Consider the following 22682-nt stretch of genomic DNA (forward strand, 5'->3'; position numbering starts at 1 on the left):
GAGACGGGCTCCTGTGGCTTTGTTGTTTTTCTAAGACTGCATGTGCCTGCTTCCTCCCTTTGAGCTTCTAGAATTCCCCTGTCTCATCTCATGGAACACTGGAATTACAGACCTGGGCTCCTGTGCTTGGCTTTCTGAGGGTTTCGGGGATTAGAACTCAGGTCCTTACACTTGCTTGGCAAGCACTTTACCCACTGAGCCATGTCCCCAGCCTCCTTCCTCCCTTTTTAAGGCCAGGTCTTACCATGTAGCCCAGCCTAGCCTTGAACTTCCCAGTCTTCCTGCTTCAATCTCCCAAGTGCTAGGACTACAGGCATGCGCCACCATGTCTGACTCTCCTTGCTTTCTTGAGCAGAGAGTGTATATTTTGACAGGTCCTTGAACTTCCTTACCTGATTTTCCCACAAGCTTTTCTGGCCATTGGCAGGAAGTCAAGGAAGTATTGTCCTGATTTTACAGGGGAGGGTGATCTCAGAAGCAGCAGAATTGCATAGGTCCATGACAGAGAATTCATCCTGTGTGCTGTGTGTCTGTACCATGGGGCTGTTCTTAGAGGGTTCTGGTTGGCAGTTTCATTGTTATACTTGAAATGCCAGTCTGTATTGTGTTTTGTGTTCTTATATTTGTTTTTAAAGGAATATTTTAGGAGGAGGCATGGGGAGGTAGTTCAGTTGGTAAAGTACTTGATGTGTTAGCGTGTGGACCTAAATTTGATCCCAACACTTATGTGAAAAGTGTGTGTGGGTGTGGTGGTGCAGACTTATAATCCTTCCCTGGAGAGGTGGAGACATGCAGATCCTTGACCTGACTGTTCTTCCATTCTTAACTATTCTGTGAGCTCTGGTTCCTAGGAAGAGACTGTCTCAGCAAACAGGTGGATGGCTCCTGAGGAACAACACCTGAAATTGACCTTTGGCCTCCACATGCACAAGCATGCATGTATATGTGCACCTATAAAGAAACAGATGCACCTGCACACATGTACACACACACACACACACATACACACACACACACACACACACACACACACATGCACGCACGCACGCACGCACGCACGCACGCACGCACACACGCACACAATTTCTGGGTCTTGGGATAGCTTAGTTGGTAGAATGCTTGCCTAAGTCCAGGGTTCAGTCCCCTGCATTTCACAAACAGAATATGGAGGAATGTGTCTGCAATCCTAGCACTCAAGAAATGGAGGCGTGAGGATGTGAAGTTCAGGTTGTATACAGTGAATTTGAGGCTAGCCTGGGTAACATGAGATTCTATAATTTTTTTTTTTTTTGCTCTTTGGGGCCAACTACCCAGCTCCCAAATAAATAATACAGAGGCTTATTCTTACTTACGAATGTCTGGGCTTAGCTTGGCTTGTTTCTAGCCAGCTTTTCTTAATTTATCCCATCTACCTTTTGCCTTTGGGCTTTTACCTTTCTCTATTCTATATATCTTTCTTTTCTTCTTACTCTGTGGCTGGCTTTGTGGCTGGCCCCTAAAGTCCTCCTCTCCTCCTTTTTCACTCTGCCCCTCTTCTCTTCCATTTATTCTCTCTCCTTGCCAGCCCCACCTATCCTTTCTTCTGCCTAGCTCTTGGCTGTTCAGTTCTTTATTAGACCATCAGGTGTTTTAGACAGGCAAGGTAACACAGCTTCATAGAGTTAAACAAATGCAACACATCTTTGCATCATTAAACCCAGTGTTCCACAGCATAAACGAATGTAACACATCTTAAAATAATTTTCCACAGCAAGACTCTTGTCTTAAAAGCAGTTAACCAACCAACCAATCAAACCAACCCAAAAAGCAAAACAGAAAGCTTTCTTCTCTTTTACCAGGTGCTTATGGGCACTGCCAGTGTGTCTTGTCAATGAACTTGACTGACGTTTGCTTCTCGGCCGCCTCAAACAGGAAACAGTACCTGTGTGTGAACAGCATCTAGTGTACCAATAACTTAAATGTCAAATGAGCTCGTGCTGTTTCTTCTTAGCAACACCTGTGATCTCTATTGCACGTCTCTTCTTTCTTGCTCACTTGCTGGCTATTTTCAGTTATTTCTGACTTCAATTACTGGGGCAGGAGATGGCTCAGCCTCAGCAATTAAGAACACTTACTGATCTTGCACTGGATCCAAGTTCAATTCCCGGCACACATGTTGGGTAGTTCACAACCACCTGTAACTCCAGCTCTAGGGAAGTCTGACTCCCTCTTCTGGCATCTGTAGGCGTCTGCCCTCATATGCACATACCCACATATAAGCACACACACAAGTATTAATTTAAAAATAAAAATTTTCCAAATTGAATGACTTCTGAGATACTTCTCCCTCTTACTGAGGCAGACTGTGTTTTTCCTGGGGTGCTGTGAGCTTTGCATGTGGTAGCTGCATTCGTCATTAATTACCATTTGAATTTATATCTGGAGGTATATAGGTAAGGTTCCAAAAACAGCAGCTCTTTTGTGAGTGAGGTTTTAGTACTCCAGTGTGACAGCTGAGAAGTGTAGGGACTTCTTAGGTGGCCGCCTCCACCTTAAAGCTTGCAATCAGCATGCCCTTTACAGCATTATATTTCTAAACCTTGTTCTTAGTATTACTCCCTGCCCATCTCCCTTTGCTCAGTGGCATTTCTAATTTGTCCAAGATTCAGTTATTGCTGCAAGACAGCTATCTACCAGCCATTTCTCTGAACAGTGTGGTTACTAATGATAGGACTCCTTCCCGTTGGTGCCTTTATGTACCTGACCCAAATCCCTGCCCAGGAATGGTCTGAGGCATTTGTAGACTCCCCATGCATGAAGCCAATACAGGTGAGCTATAGAAGTCCCCGAATAGTTCTCTTTGAGCTTTGTGTGCTGTGCTTTATGGAAATGGTCTCTGCTCTTCTGCCTCTTTGATGCAATTTGCTCTTTCCTTTTTACCCTTGCGTGATAGAAATATCTGAGAGCTGCTTGGAGAATTGTACAGGTGTGTGGTATGGCAGACAGTATTGATAGCAGCCTAATCCACCTGCTGTACATCTCTGCAAGCTGCCAATTTCTGTTTTGGTAGATTTCAGGGCAATGAATACTCTCCCTTCTAGGTGCAATGAAATCTTCTCCTTTGCTAAAAGGGAGCGATGCTAGGCATTTCCTTCCTTTCTGAAAGCTTTATGTATTTTTCATAATTTCCTTCTTCTTTTCTGCTCTATTTTCACACAGAAATGACAGTGAGTATTGTCATTTCACATTGCCTGATTCTGGAAATACAGAATAATAGACTTAAAAATAATTTAAGGGGCTCACAAGCCCCCCCCCCTTCTAGCTGAGGAGCTATTGGTAGTTAATGGCTACTGGGTGAGAGGGAGAAGTGGCGGATTTTCTTCAGGGGTGTAGCCTTTGGTAAGTTGCCTATGATCCAGTAATAACCCCACACCCATGCTCAGGCAAGTGACCTCGGGGGGTCATTAAGAAAAAGACATGGCTGGGTGGTGGCGGCACACACCTTTAATCCCAGCACTTGGGAGGCAGAGGCAGGCGAATCTCTGTGAGTTCGAGTTTGAGGCCAGCCTGGGCTACAGAGTGAGATCCAGGATACACAAGTGGGATGGAGCCATCTTCCTTAGACAAGGGCTTCAGAGGGAAGTGAGAGGGAGGGTGAGAGAGGCCACGGGGATAAATACGATCAAAATGCAGTGTATAGGGGCTGGAGAGATGGCTCAGTGGTTAAGAGCACTGGCTGCTCTTCCAAAGGTCTTGAGTTCAATTCCCAGCAACCACATGGTGGCTCACAACCATCTATAATGAGATCTGGTGCCCTCTTCTGGCCTGCAGGGACACATGTAGGCAGAACACTGTATACATAATAAATTAAAAAAACAAAAAACAAAAAAACCCTAGAGCCAAATATAGGGGTTGCCTGTTTAAAAAAAAAATGCAGTGTATACATGTAGGGAATGGTCAGCTGATAAAAGTCAATTAGTTTAACGAACTTCTGAGCTTGCCCTTTAGATCATAATGGAAAAATAATGTTAACTTCTTTCTCTGCTGGTAATAGAAAATAAATACTGTTCAGTGGCATTTTATGTGAGGTGTAATCTGTATGCTAGCTAGCGAGGACAGGTTCTTTCCTAGAAATAACTTCTGACAGTTGCCAAAAAGGTTTCTCTTGATAGATTTGTCTTTAAGGCACAGACCTTCCTCCTCTCTCCACAGCCTCTTGTCTTCTGAATGTTCCTTTGTAGTGTCCCTGGAGATGTTTTTTTTTTGCCTGACTTTGTTGCCCTTGGTACTCTTTGTCGGAGTCCCATACCTGTTTTTCTGTTTGAAGTCATATTCCTTCTAGATTGAGATGTAGTGTGCATATGGTAGACTGTCACCACCTCTTCTTGGAAGCATTTTCCGTGGTCTGTGTGAGTGCTTCATTGGTCTTGAAGAACAACACCTGTGTAACACTATGTTTATAGTGTGGGATCACTGGCAGGTTGTGAGGTCCCTGGGACCAGGCACTTTGCTGTAAGGGTATTGCTAAGATAAGACATTGTGACCAAGGCAACTTATAAAAGAAAGCATTATTTGGGAGTTACAGTTTCAAGGGGCTAGTCCTTGACTATTATGGTGGGGAGCTTGGCAGCAGGCAGGCATGGCACTGGAGCAGTAGCTGCAAGCTCACATTGTGAGACACAACCACAAGGCAGAGAGAGAAGAGAACTAACTGGGAATGGTGTGGGCTTTTGAAACCTCAATGCCCACCCCCAGTGACACACCTCCTCCAACAAGGCCACACCACCTAGTCCTTCCCAAACAGTTCCACCAACTAGGGACCAAGCATTCAAACATATGAGTCCATGGGGGCCGTTCTCCTTCAAACTGCCACAGGTTGGGAGCTGAGGGTGGTCCTTCATTGTTAAGTTGATAGCACACGGTGGTTTGGATCCGTTATTCACTTAGAGCTGCTTGTGAGGATTTAATGTGTTGAGCTTGAGGCAGGCCTGATTAGGTAGGTGTTCGTTAAGTCTAAATCGACTCACTGAATTAGTTTAAGTCAGTGTTTTCCTAACTGCTAACTAAACTACATTGAGATGAAATAGTACTTTCTCTGCAGAGTTGGAAGAATGAAAAGGGTTAGATGTGTTTGAGTGATAGTAACAATGATGCCTTTCAAATATACATTCCATTTGAAATATTTCAAAGGGTGCTCCCTTCAAAATCTTATTTGATTCTGTCAGCAGAGCTAGGAGGTATTGTTCCAATTTTAAAGACTGGGAGCTTCAATTTACCAAAACCTTAGCCCTAAATCATAGAAGTCATTTTATTTAGTCATTTATTTACTTACGTATGCAGGCATTTATGCCTTTGAAATTCACAGTGTTAAAAATTGAAAAGTTTTGAAAGGCTGCGCGGGGTAAGATCTCATCCCCTCGCGTGTTCCCAGTCACTCGGTTGTCTTCCATCATTGTAATTGGTTTTTGTTTCATCTTCCAGGGGTGTTTCATGCATGTGCAAGCGGATCCATGCACACACTCGTTTTCTTTCATAGAGTTGTGGTGATACATTGTAGCCCATCTGTACCTCACTTGGAAATTGCATTCTAATATCTACATTACATCTATTTAGGGGACTCCTGTGTATCTGGGTATAAAAGAAAATATTGCCAGCATTGTAGTGTCAATCACCAGGGAATAAAAGGGCAATAGTGTTAGTGTAAAGCTTGCAAAGCAAGAACCGCCAAGAGCCTCCGACTCAGCCTGGTTTTGGCTTTGTGGAGTTTACAGCATTGCTTCTTAGGACATTGAAGAAGTTGGAGTTATTGTTGAAGCGCTCTTCAGCTGAGATATCTGACAGGATTCAAGTTTAAAAAATAAAAAAAAAAAAGGATGTATTTAACTTTATGTGTATAAGTGTTTGCCTGAATATATGTATGTGTACCGTGTGTGCCTCATGCCAGTGGAGAACAGAAAAGGGCATCAGATTCCCTGGAACTAGAGTTATAGACAGTTGTGAGCCACCATGTAAATGATGGGAACCTAACCTGGATCCTCTTAAAGAGCAGCCAGTGTTCTTAACTGCTGAGCCATTTCTTTAGACCCTCTGACAGGATTCTCATGTGTGGATGAATAACTCTGTCTCTGTCTCTGCCTCTCTCCCCCCTCCCTCCCTCCCTCCCTCCATCCCTCCCTCCCTCCTCCCTCTTTCTCTCTCTCTCCCTCCCTCTCTTTTCCTCCATCTCCTCCCTCCCTCCCTCCCTTTCTCTTTTCCTCCCTCTCTTTTCCTTCCCCTCCCTCCCTCCCTCCTTCCCTCCTTCCCTCCCTCCCTCTCTCCTCCCTCCCTCCCTTCCTCCCTCCTTCCCTCCCTCCCTCCTTCCTTCTCTCCTCCCCACCCCCATATGAAGCAAAATCTCCCCCCACAGCCCAGGATGGCCTCAAACCCCTGATCCTCCAGCCTTGACCTCTTGAGTAGCAGTGATCATAAGCATGCCCCACCTTGTACCAGGCACCCAGTGCTCACTGGTTTTCTGGCATCGAATTTTTGTTTATGATTGCCATCTTTCACACCTGTGCATCATAGGAGGATTTTATATAAAGGGAAAGTATTTTTCTGTCTTCACAGGGACTCATGGATTCTTCCTTTTCTTGTTTTTCATTGAAGAGTGTTATAATTTGTGCCTTATTTACTGCTCTAGTTAGTTGGTGGTGTGAACCTGGGAGAGTAGGGTCTAACTAAAAGTGAGGCAGACTAAAATCTCATGCAGTAGCCAACTTTAATCAGAACATCAGACAGTCTGTACCCCGAGGGTTGAGAACAGTAACCTGAGTAAAGTTCTCATGAGTTCAAGCTGTATGTAATCTCAGGGACAAGCTGCACATGGCACAAACATGGTTTTCCACAGAGGCACATGAATGACGACAGCTGAGGGAGCCTCCCGCCTATCTGCTCTACCTGGGACGCGCAGAAGCACATTCCAAGAGCACTTCTGTGTTTGAAGAAACTGAGGCCACGAGACGTTGGTTTTCTTGGAGTTTTCTCACAAGATTCTCACACGACTCCATTTCAACAGTTCCAACAGTTCCTTTTTTTGTCGTGTGTGTGTGTGTGTGTGTGTGTGTGTGTGTGTGTGTGAGAGAGAGAGAGAGAGAGAGAGAGAGAGAGAGAGAGAGAGAGAGGAGAGAGCTTGCTTATTTTGAAATACTCTTATTACGCAACCTAAGCTGGTTTTCAGGTTACAGTCTTACCTCAGCCTCTTGAGTGCTAGAACTTTGGTGTGTGCTTCCACACCTGGCCGTACGGTGGCAGCCATATGTATGTGTGTGTATGTATGCATGTAAAAGACTTTTTGGGAAAACAACTAATTTAGTTTTTTTTTTCTTTTTTTGGTTATAGTGTTATCAACTTCTCTCTTTTGGGGGTGGGGGATCAAACTTGATATGTTTTTAAAAAGTTACTAATTTCACTTTATTCCTCAAACTTAGAACCGTAAAGTTGTTTCTAATCATTATCATGTAAGTGTGGTCCTCACTGACTTCTCAAGTTGTTATGTTTTTCTTTATTAATGATGGATCTTTTGGGTTTGTTTTTAAACATTTTTACTGATTTTATTTTGAGCGCGCACACACACACACCCCACATTGTGTATATGTGGAGGTCAGGGGACAACTTTCAGGAGTTGGTTCTTTTCACTCTGTGGGGCCTGGGGATTGAACTCGGGTCCTCAGACTTGTCATCACACACCTTTACCTATTCAGTCACTTTCTGGCCCCACTGTCTCTTCTTTTGATTACTTTTTAAGGTTTTTTTTTTTTTCATTTGTGTGTATGTGTTTGTGTGTCTGTATGTGCAGGTGCTTGCAGAGGCCAGGTGAGGGTTTTGGACCCCCTGAAGCCGGAGTTTCAGGTGGCTGGGAGCCACTGTGTAGGTGCTGGGAACCAGCTCTGGTTTTCTGCAGCAGATGCTCTTAACCATTGTGCTTTCTCTTCAGATCCTTTTAAAAAATTATTATTATTATTTTTAATTTTTGTATGTGCCTTAGTGTTCAGACTACATGTATACCTATGCACCATCTGGTCAGGTGCCTGTGAAGGCCAGAAGAGGGTGTTGGGTCCCATGGAACTGGAGTGAAGGGTAGTTGTGAGCCCCAGTGCAAGTGATAAGAACCAAACCCTCAAGCGCTCTTAGTAAGTGAACTGTTTCCCCAACCCCTGTTCCAGACTCTTTTTGGTTGATTGAAAAGGGGTTTTATGTATATATGTGTGTCAGTGTGTATGTCTGCAGGGGGCACAAGAAGGATGTTGATTCCTTGAGCTGGGGTTCCAGTGGTTATGAGCCGCATGATGTGGGTGCTGGGAACCAAACTCTGGCCCTAAGGAAGAACAGCTTTCTTAAAGGCGGAGTCTTCTCTCCAGCCTTCAGCTGTTTCCTTTTCTTTTTTTCATCTTCCTTGTTTTCCTGACTTGAGTCTACTGACTTTTGATTTTATTGATCTTTTTTGTTGTAACTTTGCCTTTTATTTTATGTGTGTGTGTGTGTGTGTGTGTGTGTGTGTGTGTGTGTGTGTCTTTCTCTCTTTTTTCTTTCTTTCTCTTCCTTTTTTTCACATTTTAAAGGGAGGTTTAATACTCTTCAGAGTCTACCCAAAGGAGATTACAGTGCAGGATGATCATGTAACATGAGCTCACTGCTCAGCATGGCAAATATTCAGAACACACAAAGTCCGAGGATGGATATTTGAAGTAAGAAAGATACAAAAAATGTCTGCTTAAAAACTAAAAGCCAAAAGATGTCATAATTGATCATACTCAAATCTAAGTAATTGTGGTCTAGGTAACCCTCTGGACAAATGCTTCAGATGCCCGTCCTTTAACTGGAAATGAGCTCATGCGCAGCTGCCTAGAGTGTGTGCACAGGAGATGCTCCAGAGTACACACACCCACAGGGACAGACGCTCGGCTGGCTCTTTGTTGTTCTATAGGCACTTTGTATGTGTGTCTCTGCCTTCTTGTTACATTTGGAGAGTTACTTCTTTGGAGGTGGCACATTTTCTTCGAAAAAGCCCTGGTTGACCAAATTCCCTGCTGGGAAGTACCTGGCCACCACAAAGGAGGACCCATCACTTGCAGACGCCTTCCCCACGCCCGTCTTCCTTGTATTCTTCCATACCATGGCTGTGAAGTGTCCCGTCCCGGGGTGAAGCCAGGCTGCTGGATGTTGTAGTTCTTGATTTCACTGTATCATCTGTCAGCCACTTCCTTTCCTGTCTAATAGTAGGATGCCTATGTGAGGTTCTCCCCACACTGGCCACAACTGGACTCTGAGCTGTGCTTGAGGATTCTTGTGCTGGCCAGAGTCTCCGAATACTGCTGAGCTTCCTGCTTGAGCTTCTTGCAAAGCTTCAGTGGGGGGACACCATGCTGAGCGTGGTTTTCATTGAGGGCCTTGAGGACCTTGTTAGTAAACTGTTTGAAATCTGACTTGCCCTTAGCCAGCTGTGTGCACTCCTTGGCTCCATAGGGCATGCGCTGTGCTGGGTGACCTATATTCTTTTCCCTCCCTCCCTCTTTCCTCCTACCCTTTTGTGTGTGGTGTATGTGTATTTGTGTGTGTGTGTGTGTTTGTGTGTGTGTGAAAGTGAGTGTGATCACCAGCGTGTGTGCAGGCTGGAATACGACATTAGGGTGTTTTTTTATTTTTATTTTTATTTTTATTTTTATTTTTATTTTTATAATTCTCCATTCTATTCTCTTCAGACAGGGTCTTCCACTCTGGAGTTTGCCCTGTTTTGGGGTAGGTTGGCTGGTCAGCAAGCCCTGGTAATGCCCCTATTGCCAGTGGTAGGGTCACAGCTGTTCAAGGATATGCCCAGCCCATGGGTACTGGATATCCAAACGCAGGCTCTCATCCTTGTGTAGCAAGTAGTCTTACCCATTGGGCCGTCTCCTCAGTCCCAAATTACTTTTTTGTAGCAGTAATTTCCTTTTCAGCCATTATTTTATGACTTAAGAAGAGACTTAGAGGTTAGGGACTGAGCAGGGGGATTTCTCTAGAATAGTGTTGTGGGAGGAGAGAGAGCCCCGAGGCAGGAGTGCCCCTGGTGTATCAGAGAGAAAAGGGAGGCAGTTTGGTGGAAAGACTTGACTAATGTGGCCATGTGACGGTGTCCATGCTCTAAAATTCACTTCATGTGACAAACGCATAGAGAGCATGTCATCTCACACACCCTTCATGGGTCTTACAGTGTTTTTTGGTTTCCCTTTGGCATTTGTATTTGTCAGGATGAAATGATGTGACTGTCACGTCCCAACACAATAAATACAGTCAATGGTCGACATGTGCTTAGAGTTTTCCCTCACAGTGGTTTTTCATGCCTTCACCTCCTGGTCTCTGGGCATCATGCCCCCCTGCCCCCCACTGTTGGCATCTGGGAACATCTGTAGCTATTGTAGCCAGTTGTGTCTGTAGCCTTTGTGATTTAATATTTCCTCTCCTGCTCATTGCTTCACTGAGCTGGCCTTTCCTTAAGATGCTAATATCATTTCATTCCTTCGATGCTGCAGAAATCACCGGCAATGGTTTGTTCATAGTTCTTGGAAGTAGATGCAGTGGTTCCATCCCACCGAGGAACACTTGTCTCTGCCAGGCATTTGTTCAAGGTGGTTCTGGTTGATCCCCATGCCCACCATAAACAATGACGCTTCTCAGTCGAGTGGTTGCCGACAAGATTAGCACAGTGTCTTGTCGCTTTTTGCAAACCGTTTTCTTTTCACAGTTCTGAACAGGTCTTCAGCTCTCTCTACTTGCTGCCATTTTTATTTTATTGCTCCTTCAGTTTTGCCTCATTTTTGTCTTGTAAACCAGGCGTGGGCATACCTTTTCTGCAGAAAGCTAGATGGTAAGTCCTTCAGGCTTTGCAGGCTGCATGTGAGTTGTTATGGTTACCCCTTTACAAATAAAAATACAAAAACCCTTCTTAGAGGCTGGAGAGATGGCTTAGTGGTTAGGAACGATTGCTTCTCTTCCTGAGGATCAGAGTTTGGTTCCCAGCCAGCACCCATGTCTGGTGGCTCACAACTGCCTGTAACTCCAGCTCTAGGGGAGACCCAATTCTGGCCGCTATAGGCACCTACATAAAATATGCACATGTGTGCACACACACATGCACACACGTACAAGTTCACGTACACGTACACATACACACACACTAATATAGAAAATTTTTATTAGCTTGTGTATGTACAAAAAAGGCGTCAGTCTGCATTGACCTGTAGTTTGGCAACCCTTGTTTTGAACTGTCTGTCTGTCTGTGTATCTAACCATCTTGGGACAAACTCATATCCTAGGCTGGTCTTGAACTCCCTATGTAGCTCAGGATGATCTTGAACTTCTGATCTTTTTGAATCTACCTCCCTAGTGCTGGGATTAGAGGCTTGCACTTTTTATATGGTATTGGATAGTGAACCCAGGACTTTGTGCATGCTAGGCAAGAACTCTACCTACTGAGTTACACTCCTAGTAAGACTATTCTTAATGCATGACGAGGGTGGTAGTGAATAGTGTCTAGGTTTCTGCTGTAGCTGTATGCCCCCAACACACTTGGTTTTCATATTTTCTCCTTTCTCTTCACCTTCTTGTCCTCTGTCCATATTCTCCATCGGTCTGTCCTGCAGGTAGAAAACTGTTGCTTAGTGGAACTATTTGCTTCATCCTGGGTTGTTTCACTTCTGCCATTCTTCACCCCCCCCCCCCCAGCTGCTTCATTTCTGCCGTAAATTTCCCTCATTCCTGGGGGGCAGACGGAAAGGAGAGAGCGCCCCCTTTTTGGATCAGTCGTTTTACCACCTTTAACCCAGTTTCCTTTTCTATTATGAGTTTACCAGAAAGTCCATTACCTTTGCCGGATTGCTTTTGGGAATTAGTTTCATCTGTTCTCTTGGTGGCTTGGCCTCCTGTTTTCCGCTGGTTTCTCCTTTACGTGTCTGTGTGCAGCAACTGTCCTTGGCCCCCAGAATAGGCATTCCAAGTGTTATTTTGCCTTGAAGGGTAAACACATGTACAAGTGTTTGAACTTGGGGAGTAGTTAAAAAGCTTGTCTTACTTTCGTATAGACGAATTACAGGGAGCATGGGCTGTGGTGGATGCGATGTTAGCGAACCAGGTCTGCATTTGTGCTAACAGTGAGGTATCTTACTTAGGGGATGTTCCCCACACCCCCCCTTTTTATGCTAAGCCTGGAGGAGAAGAAACGGAAAACAAGAACAAAGGGGGAAGGGGGTGGGGCACTTCTTATGATAAATAGTTTCACAATTAATTTAATGCCCCAGGTTTTGTCCAAGTAGTGGGAAAGGTCTTTGGGCCTTTGTTTAATGGAAAAGCTTGGTTCTAGTCGAGTCATGATCTTTGAGCCCCAGCGACTTTCAGCATTGGATTTCTTCTAAGTCCTCTGTTTCATTCACTTTGTTTCCAAGCACACATTGAGATTTCTAGTAACAGCATGGGCTTACCAGGAACAAGTCAGGCTCAAGCTAACCTTATTTTCTTTCTTTTTTTGGGGGGTGGTGGTGGTGGTGGTACAGTAAGATTTCCTGTATCAGGGCTGTGCAGAGCCTTAATTGCAGTATCTAAGAATCTTAGCAAGAGGTGTTTGCCAGCCCCAGGTGCACATGGGTCAGAAGGCGGGCAGATGGTAGGTGCAGGCCCAGCTCCCACTCCTGCTTTTTGAGACAGGGTCTCATGGAGCTCAGGCTGCCTCCAGCCTTCTGTGTAGGTGAGGATGTCCTTGAGCTGTAGGTCCTTCTGCCTCTTCGTCCCAGTGCTGGTGTTCCAGGTGTGTGTCATCTCTAGCTGATGCAGAATTGGGGCTCAAACCAAGGGCTTTGGGGGATGCCAGGCAAGCACTCTAGTAACTGACCCACATCCAGGGCCTGAAGCTTTTTTTCATAGCTATTCAGCGGTGGATTGATTTTTCTGTAAGCTCTGAAGGTAGTTTTCTAATGATAGGCTACGTGATTCTATCTTTATCAGTGTTTTATTGGTGACTTAGTAAAAATGTGTAATATACTTGTCTGACTTATGACTGTCAGTCTGGGAGAGATTGAATAATAGAATCAGAGCCCAAACTATTTTTAGCATTCTGAGGTAACCTAAAATTTTGATAGAGATCCTTCGAGTCCTTGGTTCCAGAAGATATTACAAGCAGAAATGAATATGTTTAAGAACCTTGATATGAATCAAAGTTAGATATAATCATGAGAAACATCAATGCCATCTTCCCTGTGTTTATTTACATTAGCTAGAATAATTAAGGTAATTATTTCTATACTGTATGTATGCTTTGTTTGTGGCATCATATAAGATACTGAATCTGGGTGGGGGATGGGATGTTGGATACTACAATAATGAGTGATCATTGAATAATCTTTAAAAAAAATTTTTTTTTTGAGACAGGGTTTCTCTGTGTAGCTTTGGAGCCTATTCTAGAACTCACTCTGTAGCCCAGGCTGGCCTTGAACTCACAGAGATCTGCCTTCCTCTGCCTCCCAAGTGCTGGGATTAAAGGTGTGTGCCATCACCACCTGGCTAAAAATTTTAAGCTTTATTATAAAAATGTTGCAGATTAAAAGCTATCACATTGGTGTGTGATGAATAATCTTGAGATCCAGTTTACAGAAGTGAGAACTTATATATAATATGATGATGATTTTCTGAGTATATAGAGGGTGTTCTTGGAAGATATTTTGAGGTTATTATGTGTGGACTCTGAATCCTGTCCATTGCCTTTGTATAGCTATAACATGAACACCAGAGAGCAATTTAGAGAAGGAAAGGCTTGCATAGCTTATGGTCCCAGAGATTTTAGCCCATGATTGCTTAGCCTTTTGTTCTTGGGTAGAAAATCATGGAGGAGGAGTGTATTCCCTTCCTGTATTCAGGAAGGGTTGAGAGAGGGAGAGAGACAGGAGAGAGAGAGAGTGGCAGAGAGGAGGAGGAGGTATGGTCATCATATTCATGCCTCCAGTATCCTACTTTCTGCAGCAAGGTCACACACACCCAAAGTTAATCCTAGTTCCCCAAATCTAAGATAGTGCCACCATCTGGAAATCCAGTGTTTACCCAGGAGCCTGTGGGGGACACTTCATAATCGAACCACGTCAATGAGTCAAAGGTGGGAGACACTGGGATGCAGGTTTGGGGCCCATTCTGGGGAGAAACCAGTCCACTGTGACATGTGCTGCCTGGTGAGACAGGAAGCTGACCATCACTGCAAGTGGGCAGGCAGGCTGGGTGACAGCGCGTCAGATCTCGGGGGGGGGGGGGGAACGGGACCCTGCACTGGATGCAAGATTGGGGGTAGACGGCTTCCTAAAGCCCTGTGCTTCACTGGCTTTCTAGAGTGCCGTGTGTGTGTGTGTGTGTGTGTGTGTGTGTGTGTGTGTGTGTGTGTGTGTGTGTGTGTGAGAGAGAGAGAGAGAGAGAGAGAGAGAGGAGAGCGAGAGAGAAGGAGAGGGAGAGAAGGAGAGGGAGAGAGAAGGGAGAGAGAGAGAAGAGAAAGTGAGAACTAAATGTTTGTGCAAATGTTTTCATTCTCACGTAGTTCTGTATCTCTTCTCATCTCAACCTTTGCTGCTCAGCTAAACTCTTAGGCACCCCACACTCTCTGGTTCTTTTCCCAACTCCTGTATTCTAGAAATTAAATAATGGCATGAGACTGTTATTATTATTTTACTTGTTAGTGGATATTGTTCTTATGAGTTTAATTTTGCCTTTTTCTCTCAAGAAAGCTTATACACTCAGAGTAGCACAAAAATAAAACAAGCTTTTGTGAATCGTCCTTCCCAACTAAGGAATAGAGTTTTATGGTGTTGTTCTCACCTCTGGTAAAACACCAGAGAAAAGTAACCTTAGAAAGCTTTTTGCTTTGCTCACTCCTTCAGAGGCTGTGAAGTTCATGGTCACTTGGCCCCGTTGCTATGGGAAACCGAGTAGCAAGCAGGTAGGGCCCAATAGTGCCCAGCCGTTGACCTTACAGTGGATGGGAAGCGGAGAGACAGGAAGAGCTGGGGGCAGTACGGATCCTTAGTGTTTCCTAACTCCCACGGTCACCCAGTAATGCTGTCAAATAAGAATCCATCAGTGGGTGAATCCACTGATGAAAACAGCCCTTCTGATCAGTCACATCCCAAAGTCCTGCCTCTGAATTCTACTGTACTGGGCACCAAGGCTTCACACACAAGTCTTGGGGAGGTCCCTTCTATTCAAGCCATAGTATTTACTAGTACTGCAGGTTCCTTGACTCTCCCACTTCCCTAAAAGCCTGCACTTTGTGTAAAATGTGCCCTTGGGTTCTTTATAGTTTTATTCTAGGTGGTATATCTCTTAAAATATATATTACTTTGCTGTTAATTTATTTACTTTTTTTATTAAGAAAATTTTTTCATTCATTTTACACACCAGTTAAAGATCTCCCTCTTCCCTCCTCCCGTCCCCCAGCCTCACCCTCCCAATCCTCCCCCCACTCCTCCCTGACTAGAAGGCAAGGCCTCCCATGGGGAGGCACATCCAGTAGAGGCAAGTCCAAGCCCCTCCCCCTGCCTCAGGGCTGCACAAGGTGTCCCCTCATAAGTTGAGGGCTCCAAAAAGCCTGCTCATGCACCAGAGATGGATTCTGATCCTACTGCCAGCCCCTGCCCCCAGCAAACCAAGCTATACAGTTGTCCTACCGTGCAGAGGGCCTAGTCCAGTCCTATGCTTTTTTCCTTTAAAATTTTATTTTATGTGCATTGGTGTTTTGCTGCCATGTATGCCTGTGTACCACATACATACAGTGTCTACAGAGGCCAGATGGGGGCATCAGATCCCTAGGACTGGAGTTATAGATGGCTGTGAACCACCATGTGTGTGCTGGGAATAGAACCCAGGTTTTCTGGAAGGTCAGACAGTGCTCTTAGCCATTGAGACATCTCTCCTACCCTTTGATTTATATTTTAAACTTTAGTTTTATGTAATGGAATTATGCTGGGTGCATTGTCTTAACTTGCTTTCCATTGCTGTGATAAACACCATGACCAAAAGTACCTGGGGGAAGAAAGTGTTTATTTAGTTTAATGTCCTTATCACAGCCCATCATTGAGGGAAGTCGAGGCATGAACTGAAGCTAAGACCATGGAGGAATGCTGCTTACTGACTTACTCCCTGTGGCTTGCTTAGCTTGCTCTTTTACACACCCCAGACCTGCTCATGGGTAGTACTGCCTGTAGCTGGCTGGGCTTTCCCTGAGCCCTCTCACATCAATTGTTAACCAACACAGTGCTCCACAGATTTGCCTATAGGCCAGTTTGGTGGAAATATTTTCTCAACTGAGGTTCTTTCTTTCCAAATGACCCAGAGACTTATATCAAGTTGACAAGAAATAACACACATATCCTTCACCTTTTGTATGTAATAGTAGTGCTTTTGAGATTCCTTTAGGTCATTGTACGTAGCTGGAGTCCATTCATTTTCATTGTGTGTTGAATTTGATAGTACCACATCCTTTTATGGCCTATTTTATCACATACAGTCATTTGGGTCATTTATAGTCTTCTCGTGAAAAACACTGTGTACTTAATGTCTCCTGGTGCACACCTGTAAGAGACTTGGGAGTCCTCTGAATAGTGATGTTCTTGAACAAATCCAAGTCTAGCTGTTCATGGGAAGGAGCAGTCCCAAGGTGGCTATTCTAATAGGCTCTCACCAGCACCTGCTCTCAACTACGCTTGATACTGTCATTGTGACTTGGATATTGTGATTGTGGCCTTACTTCCCAGCTCCGTGATTATTAATAATAAACCTTGTTAGGTTGCACAACTTTATAATCTTGTGTTTATATACTTTTCTCCCATTCTTTGTTCTTTCTGTCCTCCTCCCCATCAACTATATATCCTTTAAGAAGCTGGTTTATAGTCATGTGTTCTGGATACTAATTTTTTGTTGGTTATATGGGCTGTAATTATCCTTTTTTTATTTCAAAGTCAAATTTATCAGTTTTTTTTTTTTTTTTTTTGGTTTTTTCGAGACAGGGTTTCTCTGTGTAGCTTTGCGCCTTTTCCTGGAGCTCACTTGGTAGCCCAGGCTGGCCTCGAACTCACAAAGATCCGCCTGGCTCAGCCTCCCGAGTGCTGGGATTAAAGGCGCGCGCCACCACGCCCGGCTATCAGTTTTTTTTTTACCTTTAATCTTCTAAATCTTTTAGTCTTTAGTTTTACTTTTCACATCTGGTCTGTAGAGTATCAGGAATTAAAGGAATCTTCAAACACACAGGAAAGGAAAAAATATTAAAGTGGACCCTTCTCCATATACCCGTCACTCATCTTCAAAAGGCTAAGTTTGTTTCATCTTTTCTTCTCTTCTTAACTTTTTTTGGGGGAAATATTTTAAGCAAATCTCAGTGTGTGTGCGCGCGTGTGTGACACAGAGAGAGAGAGAGAGAGCGCGAGAGTGATTGCTTTCATTTTCCCTGGCGTTTTATGTTTGCGTTATGAGTTACTGAGTTATGTATTCTTCACAGTAGTCTTGTCAATATTTGCTTTGTAGATTTTGAGACTATTAGAATGTTAGACAATCTTCCTGATAGTAAAATGTTTGAGTATTACAGGGGAACCTCCTAACTTCTGTATTATGATCCTTTTTGTCCTGAGTCTTCTTTTATGTGATGCTAACTCCACCCACACCAAGTGTATCTCCTTCGCTGTTCATTTTCTTGTCTCAATTTTTATATTATCACATCTTAACACATTTCTCTTTAATCGTGTGTATATGATGACTGTGTGGGTATGTGCATGTGTGCGTGCAGGTGCCTGTGGAGTCCAGGAGAGCGCATCAGGCCCCCTGGAGAGTGACAGGCAGTTGAGAGCCACCTGCTATGGGTACTGGGAACTGAACCAGGGTCCTATGCAAGAGCAGCATGTGCTTTCCAGAGCCTTAACATGGAGGCAGCATAGAGCTTTCGTTTGTAATTTTATCCAGCCTGTCTTTGCTCTGTAATTGCAAAATTTAGTCTTCTTGAATTTTCTCTAAGTGTGTGTGTGTGTGTGTGTGTGTGTGTGTGTGTGTGTGTGTGTGTGTATGTGTGTACCCCCCCTTGACTTGTACTTTTTGTATGGCCTTTCTTCTTTCTGCCCTGTTCCTATTTTGAATTCTTTTCTCTATTAGTGTTGAAGTGACTTTGGAAGACACTGCTGTTATCTTCTATATTCAACATTTTCTTAGCATTACTTGCACACATCTGTACCTTGGTTCTTCATTGTATTTGCATCTCAGCCTTCCTTTTGGGATCCTTTTTTCTTTATTTAGAATCCTTTCAATAGTCAATAGAAACACACTTATGACCTTGTTTTTTCTAAAGTACTTTTATTTTCTCTTACTCTTTTATGAATTTTTATGTTTGGAGGGGTGCCTAATTTTTCTCACTTTTGCAGGAGAATCACAGAGCCCTAGGATGCAGTTGGGCTTCTCTAGAGGAGAGCCTATTTGCTTCTGTTACTTGCCCAGGGCCCACCCAGTCCTTAACCTCTTACTTTCTCCCAGTGTTCAGTGCTGTGGCTCAGGGCAGCCCTGTTTAAAAAGCATTTCCTGTGGCATATGGAAACTCATGCCAACGCTTGCAGCTTTGTGGAGATCTCTGGATTTCATCCCTTAGGTGGGTCATTATAGTGTGTCTCCTGTTCATTGAATTCCAGAGCTGATAATTGGATCTGCCCATTTGGTAAACACCTTTAAGGTGAAAAATCACCTTTAGAGAGGCAGAACTTCCGTCTGTCTTCATGTCACCGGTGTTTTCAATGTTGCTGGCTTTCCTTCCCACTTGGGGGGGGGGGGTATATCCAAGAGGAAGTTTGTTGTTGTGTTGTTTTGTTTTGTTCCCAGATAGGACAGGGTTTCTCTGTATAGCCCTGGCCATCCTGGAACTTGCTCTGTAGTCCAGGCTGGCCTCGAACTCATAGAGATCCACCTGTGTCTGTCTGGAGTGCTGGGATGAAGGCGTGCGCCACCACTGCGTAGCCTGAGGCGTTTCAAAGTGCTTTATCCATATTTGTTTTCACTAGGAGGGCAGGGACATTTGCTAGAGACTGTGTATCACCCCACTGTTAGGCTCCACTGGACTGGGGAGTAGTTCCATGGCCTGGGCTCCTGGCTTCTGGATGTGGGATCTGGATACAGGAAATGCTCGCTTGCCCAGGTAGATGTGTTGCTAGAAAGCACTTTCGACATAGTTCATATCTACTATATTTTTAATGGTTCCAACTGTTTGGTGTAGGTGTATTATCATCTATCACACAGGTGGGTAAAATAAGACTTTGAGGACAATGCTGGTACAAACCATGACCTTTGGTTTAGAACACTCTCCTGTGCTCTTTCCATTGGTGCCGTCTTTTTTTTTTTTTTTAATTAATGTTGTTGACATTGATCTAAAAATGAAAATCCTAAAGACTACTGACTGAGGTAACAGTATCTCCTAATCCATACCTGAGAGATATTTTTCAGTCGGGCATTTAGTTCACTGGGGATTTATCAGGACCTAGCATTGTTCTGCCTCATGTTGCAGAAGGCAGTGAGAATGTCAGGAGTCTCTGCTTGCTGTCGCTGTGCCGTGAATCCTTTCTTTGTCCAATGCAGGTAATTATTGTCTTTCTCAACAGGTGTGTATGTAATATAGACTGCAGTGGGTACAGTTTTAACCCCGTGTGTGCTTCCGATGGGAGTTCCTATAACAATCCCTGTTTCGTTCGAGAAGCATCTTGTATAAAGCAAGAACAGATCGACATAAGACATCTTGGCCACTGCACAGGTAAAAGCCCTTCTGTCCACCAAGAACATGTCTTGAACATCACATGCTGGTACTCTGGCTCGGGAGTGTCTCAGCCTTATGAAATGACTAATTCTTCAGGCGTGGTCTTTTTATTACTGCCTATTTTTAAGTTTCATCTGCTATAGTTTAGACATCCCTTTGTTTTCACCCTCTCCAGACATAAACCGTGTGTCTTGGTTGGTTGCTAAGCTTATTCTTGCTTGATGTGAGTATATCTGAATCAGTTTGAGATGTATTTATAGTTTTTCAAATTCAATTAGAGCTAGAGGTTAGACTATTTTAATTACAGTAAAACTGTACATTTGCTGTATATATTCTCACTTTCCCTTGTAGCACAGTAGTTACATTTATTTTCACAGAGTTCCCTTTGTCCCCTCTCCCCACATGTTATATGCAGTTATAGTTTTTAGTGTACAGTTACAGAACGTAAAGGAAAAATTCCATTTGTCCTTCTTCCTGTTTGTTCTGATTTAGGAATCATGAACCATATATGGGTTTTCTCTCCTACTATGAATGGTAACAGTCACTGAAACAGTGACAGGCTTCTGTCCTCATACCCTGTGGGATGGGTTAGTGAATCAGTTCTAGTAATACATGCAAGACAGACCCATCCTTGTGGACTTGGGTTATAGATCTTCCCTGCTTTGCTCTGATCAACTCCCTTTATCCTTGTTCTGGAGTGGTGTGGGGTGGGGTGGGGTGGGGGTGCTTACTAAAGGCATGTGCTTTTATTTGAGCCAATGCAACAAGGTTGTAAAGGTGAGTTTATTATTTTGTCTTAATAATGAGTTGTTTGTGACACGCTTCTCATATCTGTTTTGAGCAGCTAGCAGATCCTCAGAGGCTTTCCAGGTAGGGTAGTCATGGGGCATGATGGAGGAAGCCATTTCCTGGCAGAGAGATCCTATAGGTAGACATTCCTCTTAGCTTGTGTCTTGGAATACAGTTTAGTTTATTTCATGCAGTACATTTAGAGCTTAGGTGGGATGCTTGAATGCTTTATTTCTTTCCTGGAATATCCAGTTCAGAGCAATGGGCAAGATGGAGAGTTTTAATTGAAATTTATACAGCTTTGATACAGAGTGGTGAAGCCTTAAGTTTTATTTTATTCCTCTCAGTAATTTTCTATCCATGCCTAACTGCACCTCCCATTGCCTCTCTCACTGGGTGTTGGAGGTGGAAGCCTGCACCTCTCAGCAGGTGTTTACGGTCCCCTTTAGTCTTCACAGTCCAGTGCAGTTCACATGACAAGGGTCTTCATGTTGTTTGACAGAATAGCCGAGATCCCATCTTGATTGTAATCTCATGTTCAGGTAAACGTGGTAGGAAAAGATAAATCTTGAGCTCAGTGGTCCCCTGGCGAGTGGGGTTCTCTAAGGGGTGTATGTTATTTCAGTTTACACAGGAATGACTTTTAAAGTAGGTGACATTTGAGCTGAAGTCTGAATGAAATCTGTTAATCATGCAGAGATCTACCTGGGCTCATTGGAGATCTGAGACAGCAATGGTGGGACCATTGGTGATGAGAGTGGTGGAAACTTTCCCACAGTGTTGTAGATGTCAAAGTGTTATTCTTGTACATGATGAATGCAGGCCTAACTGTTAGAAGAGTAGAATGTTTAAAAAAAAATATGCACGAGCAGGGTAGGTGTACAGTTAAAAAGGAGCCAGAATCCACTTATGAGTGAGTACATACCATAACTATCTTTCTGGGTTTGGGTTACCTCACTCAGGATGATTTTTTTCTAGTTCCATCCATTTGCCTGCAAATTTCATGCTTTCATTGTTTTTCTCTGCTGAGTAGTACTCCATTGTGTATATGTACCACATTTTTTTTCATCCATTCTTGTAAAATAAAATAAATAAAATAAAAAAATACTAGAAAAAAAAAAAAAAGAGCCAGAGCAACTGGGATAATTGTGAGTCCTTTGGTGTGACTTCAGCATCGTGGATTTGTTAACTTGATAACTGCTTTTTCTTGCAGACACAGATGATACGAATTTATTGGGAAAGAAAGATGATGGGCTGCAGTATCGACCAGATGTGAAAGGTACTGAATTACGATTTTCTAGATTTGAATCAAAATTTGAAATATGGCCACCAGCTGTCCCTAGTGGTTCTGTTTCCGTTGTGGCCGCCCTTTAGCTTAGTTCCCTGTGGTAATACACTTGATACAATTGATTAGCAGTGTTTATTGAAATAGTTAAGGTTCCTCTCAGTTCAGAGAGTGCTCCCATGTATGCTTTTTATTGATTTTAAATGATTCCTTACGATGTGAAGTTCTCTAGAATCTATGATTAACATTTTCCTCTATGCCCAGGTCTTTGAACCTCATTCCTTCTATCTGGAAGTCTTCACTCTTTGTCTGGCTAACTCCTGCTCATCTCCTCCAGTCTCAGTGTTGGAATCATTTCCTTTGAGAATCACTCCTTGACCCCCAAATCTGGATCAGATCCCTTTACACCCTCCCACATCTGAGCACTTATCCTGCTCTGTCTGTATCTCAGATCCTGAGTTGTATGTGGATTGTAAATAAGGCTTCTTTCCTTTGTGTTGCTAATCCTAGTAGATGAGAATGGACGTGACTCAAAGAAGCCATATCATTTATTTGCACAGTGTCTCATGTTGAGTAAAGATCAAAGCAGAGACTAGAATCCTTGAGCTTAATTTCCATTGCTCTTTCCTGTCTTGTGGTCACATGCATTATCTTATTTGAAGCTTACAAGTAGTAATATGAAGAACACTTAACCAATGGCAGGCGTGAGACTCAGGGATGTTAATCTGGTTAATCAGAGCGAAGTTACATCACTGGACCCCTAGATCACCATTTGTATATAATTGCCCCATCACAAGTACACATTCAACTAATTTG

At 43.6% G+C, this 22682-nt stretch overlaps 1 protein-coding gene and 1 pseudogene across 1 annotated transcript in view; one reads left to right on the forward strand and one right to left on the reverse strand.

Moving 5' to 3' along the window:
* Tmeff1 (transmembrane protein with EGF like and two follistatin like domains 1) overlaps positions 1-22682 on the forward strand; it is an 83318-nt gene that overhangs the window by 35995 nt on the left and 24641 nt on the right. The window contains exons 6-7 of the mRNA XM_006973668.3: positions 19641-19789; positions 21795-21860. Of these exons, the coding sequence (XP_006973730.1) occupies positions 19641-19789; positions 21795-21860 (215 nt within the window). The remainder of the gene's footprint in view (positions 1-19640; positions 19790-21794; positions 21861-22682) is intronic.
* Positions 8961-9485, reverse strand: LOC102925757 (Golgi-associated plant pathogenesis-related protein 1 pseudogene; annotated as a pseudogene).

This window comes from Peromyscus maniculatus, chromosome 2 (genome assembly GCF_049852395.1).
Source record: "Peromyscus maniculatus bairdii isolate BWxNUB_F1_BW_parent chromosome 2, HU_Pman_BW_mat_3.1, whole genome shotgun sequence".
Taxonomy (NCBI): domain Eukaryota; kingdom Metazoa; phylum Chordata; class Mammalia; order Rodentia; family Cricetidae; genus Peromyscus; species Peromyscus maniculatus.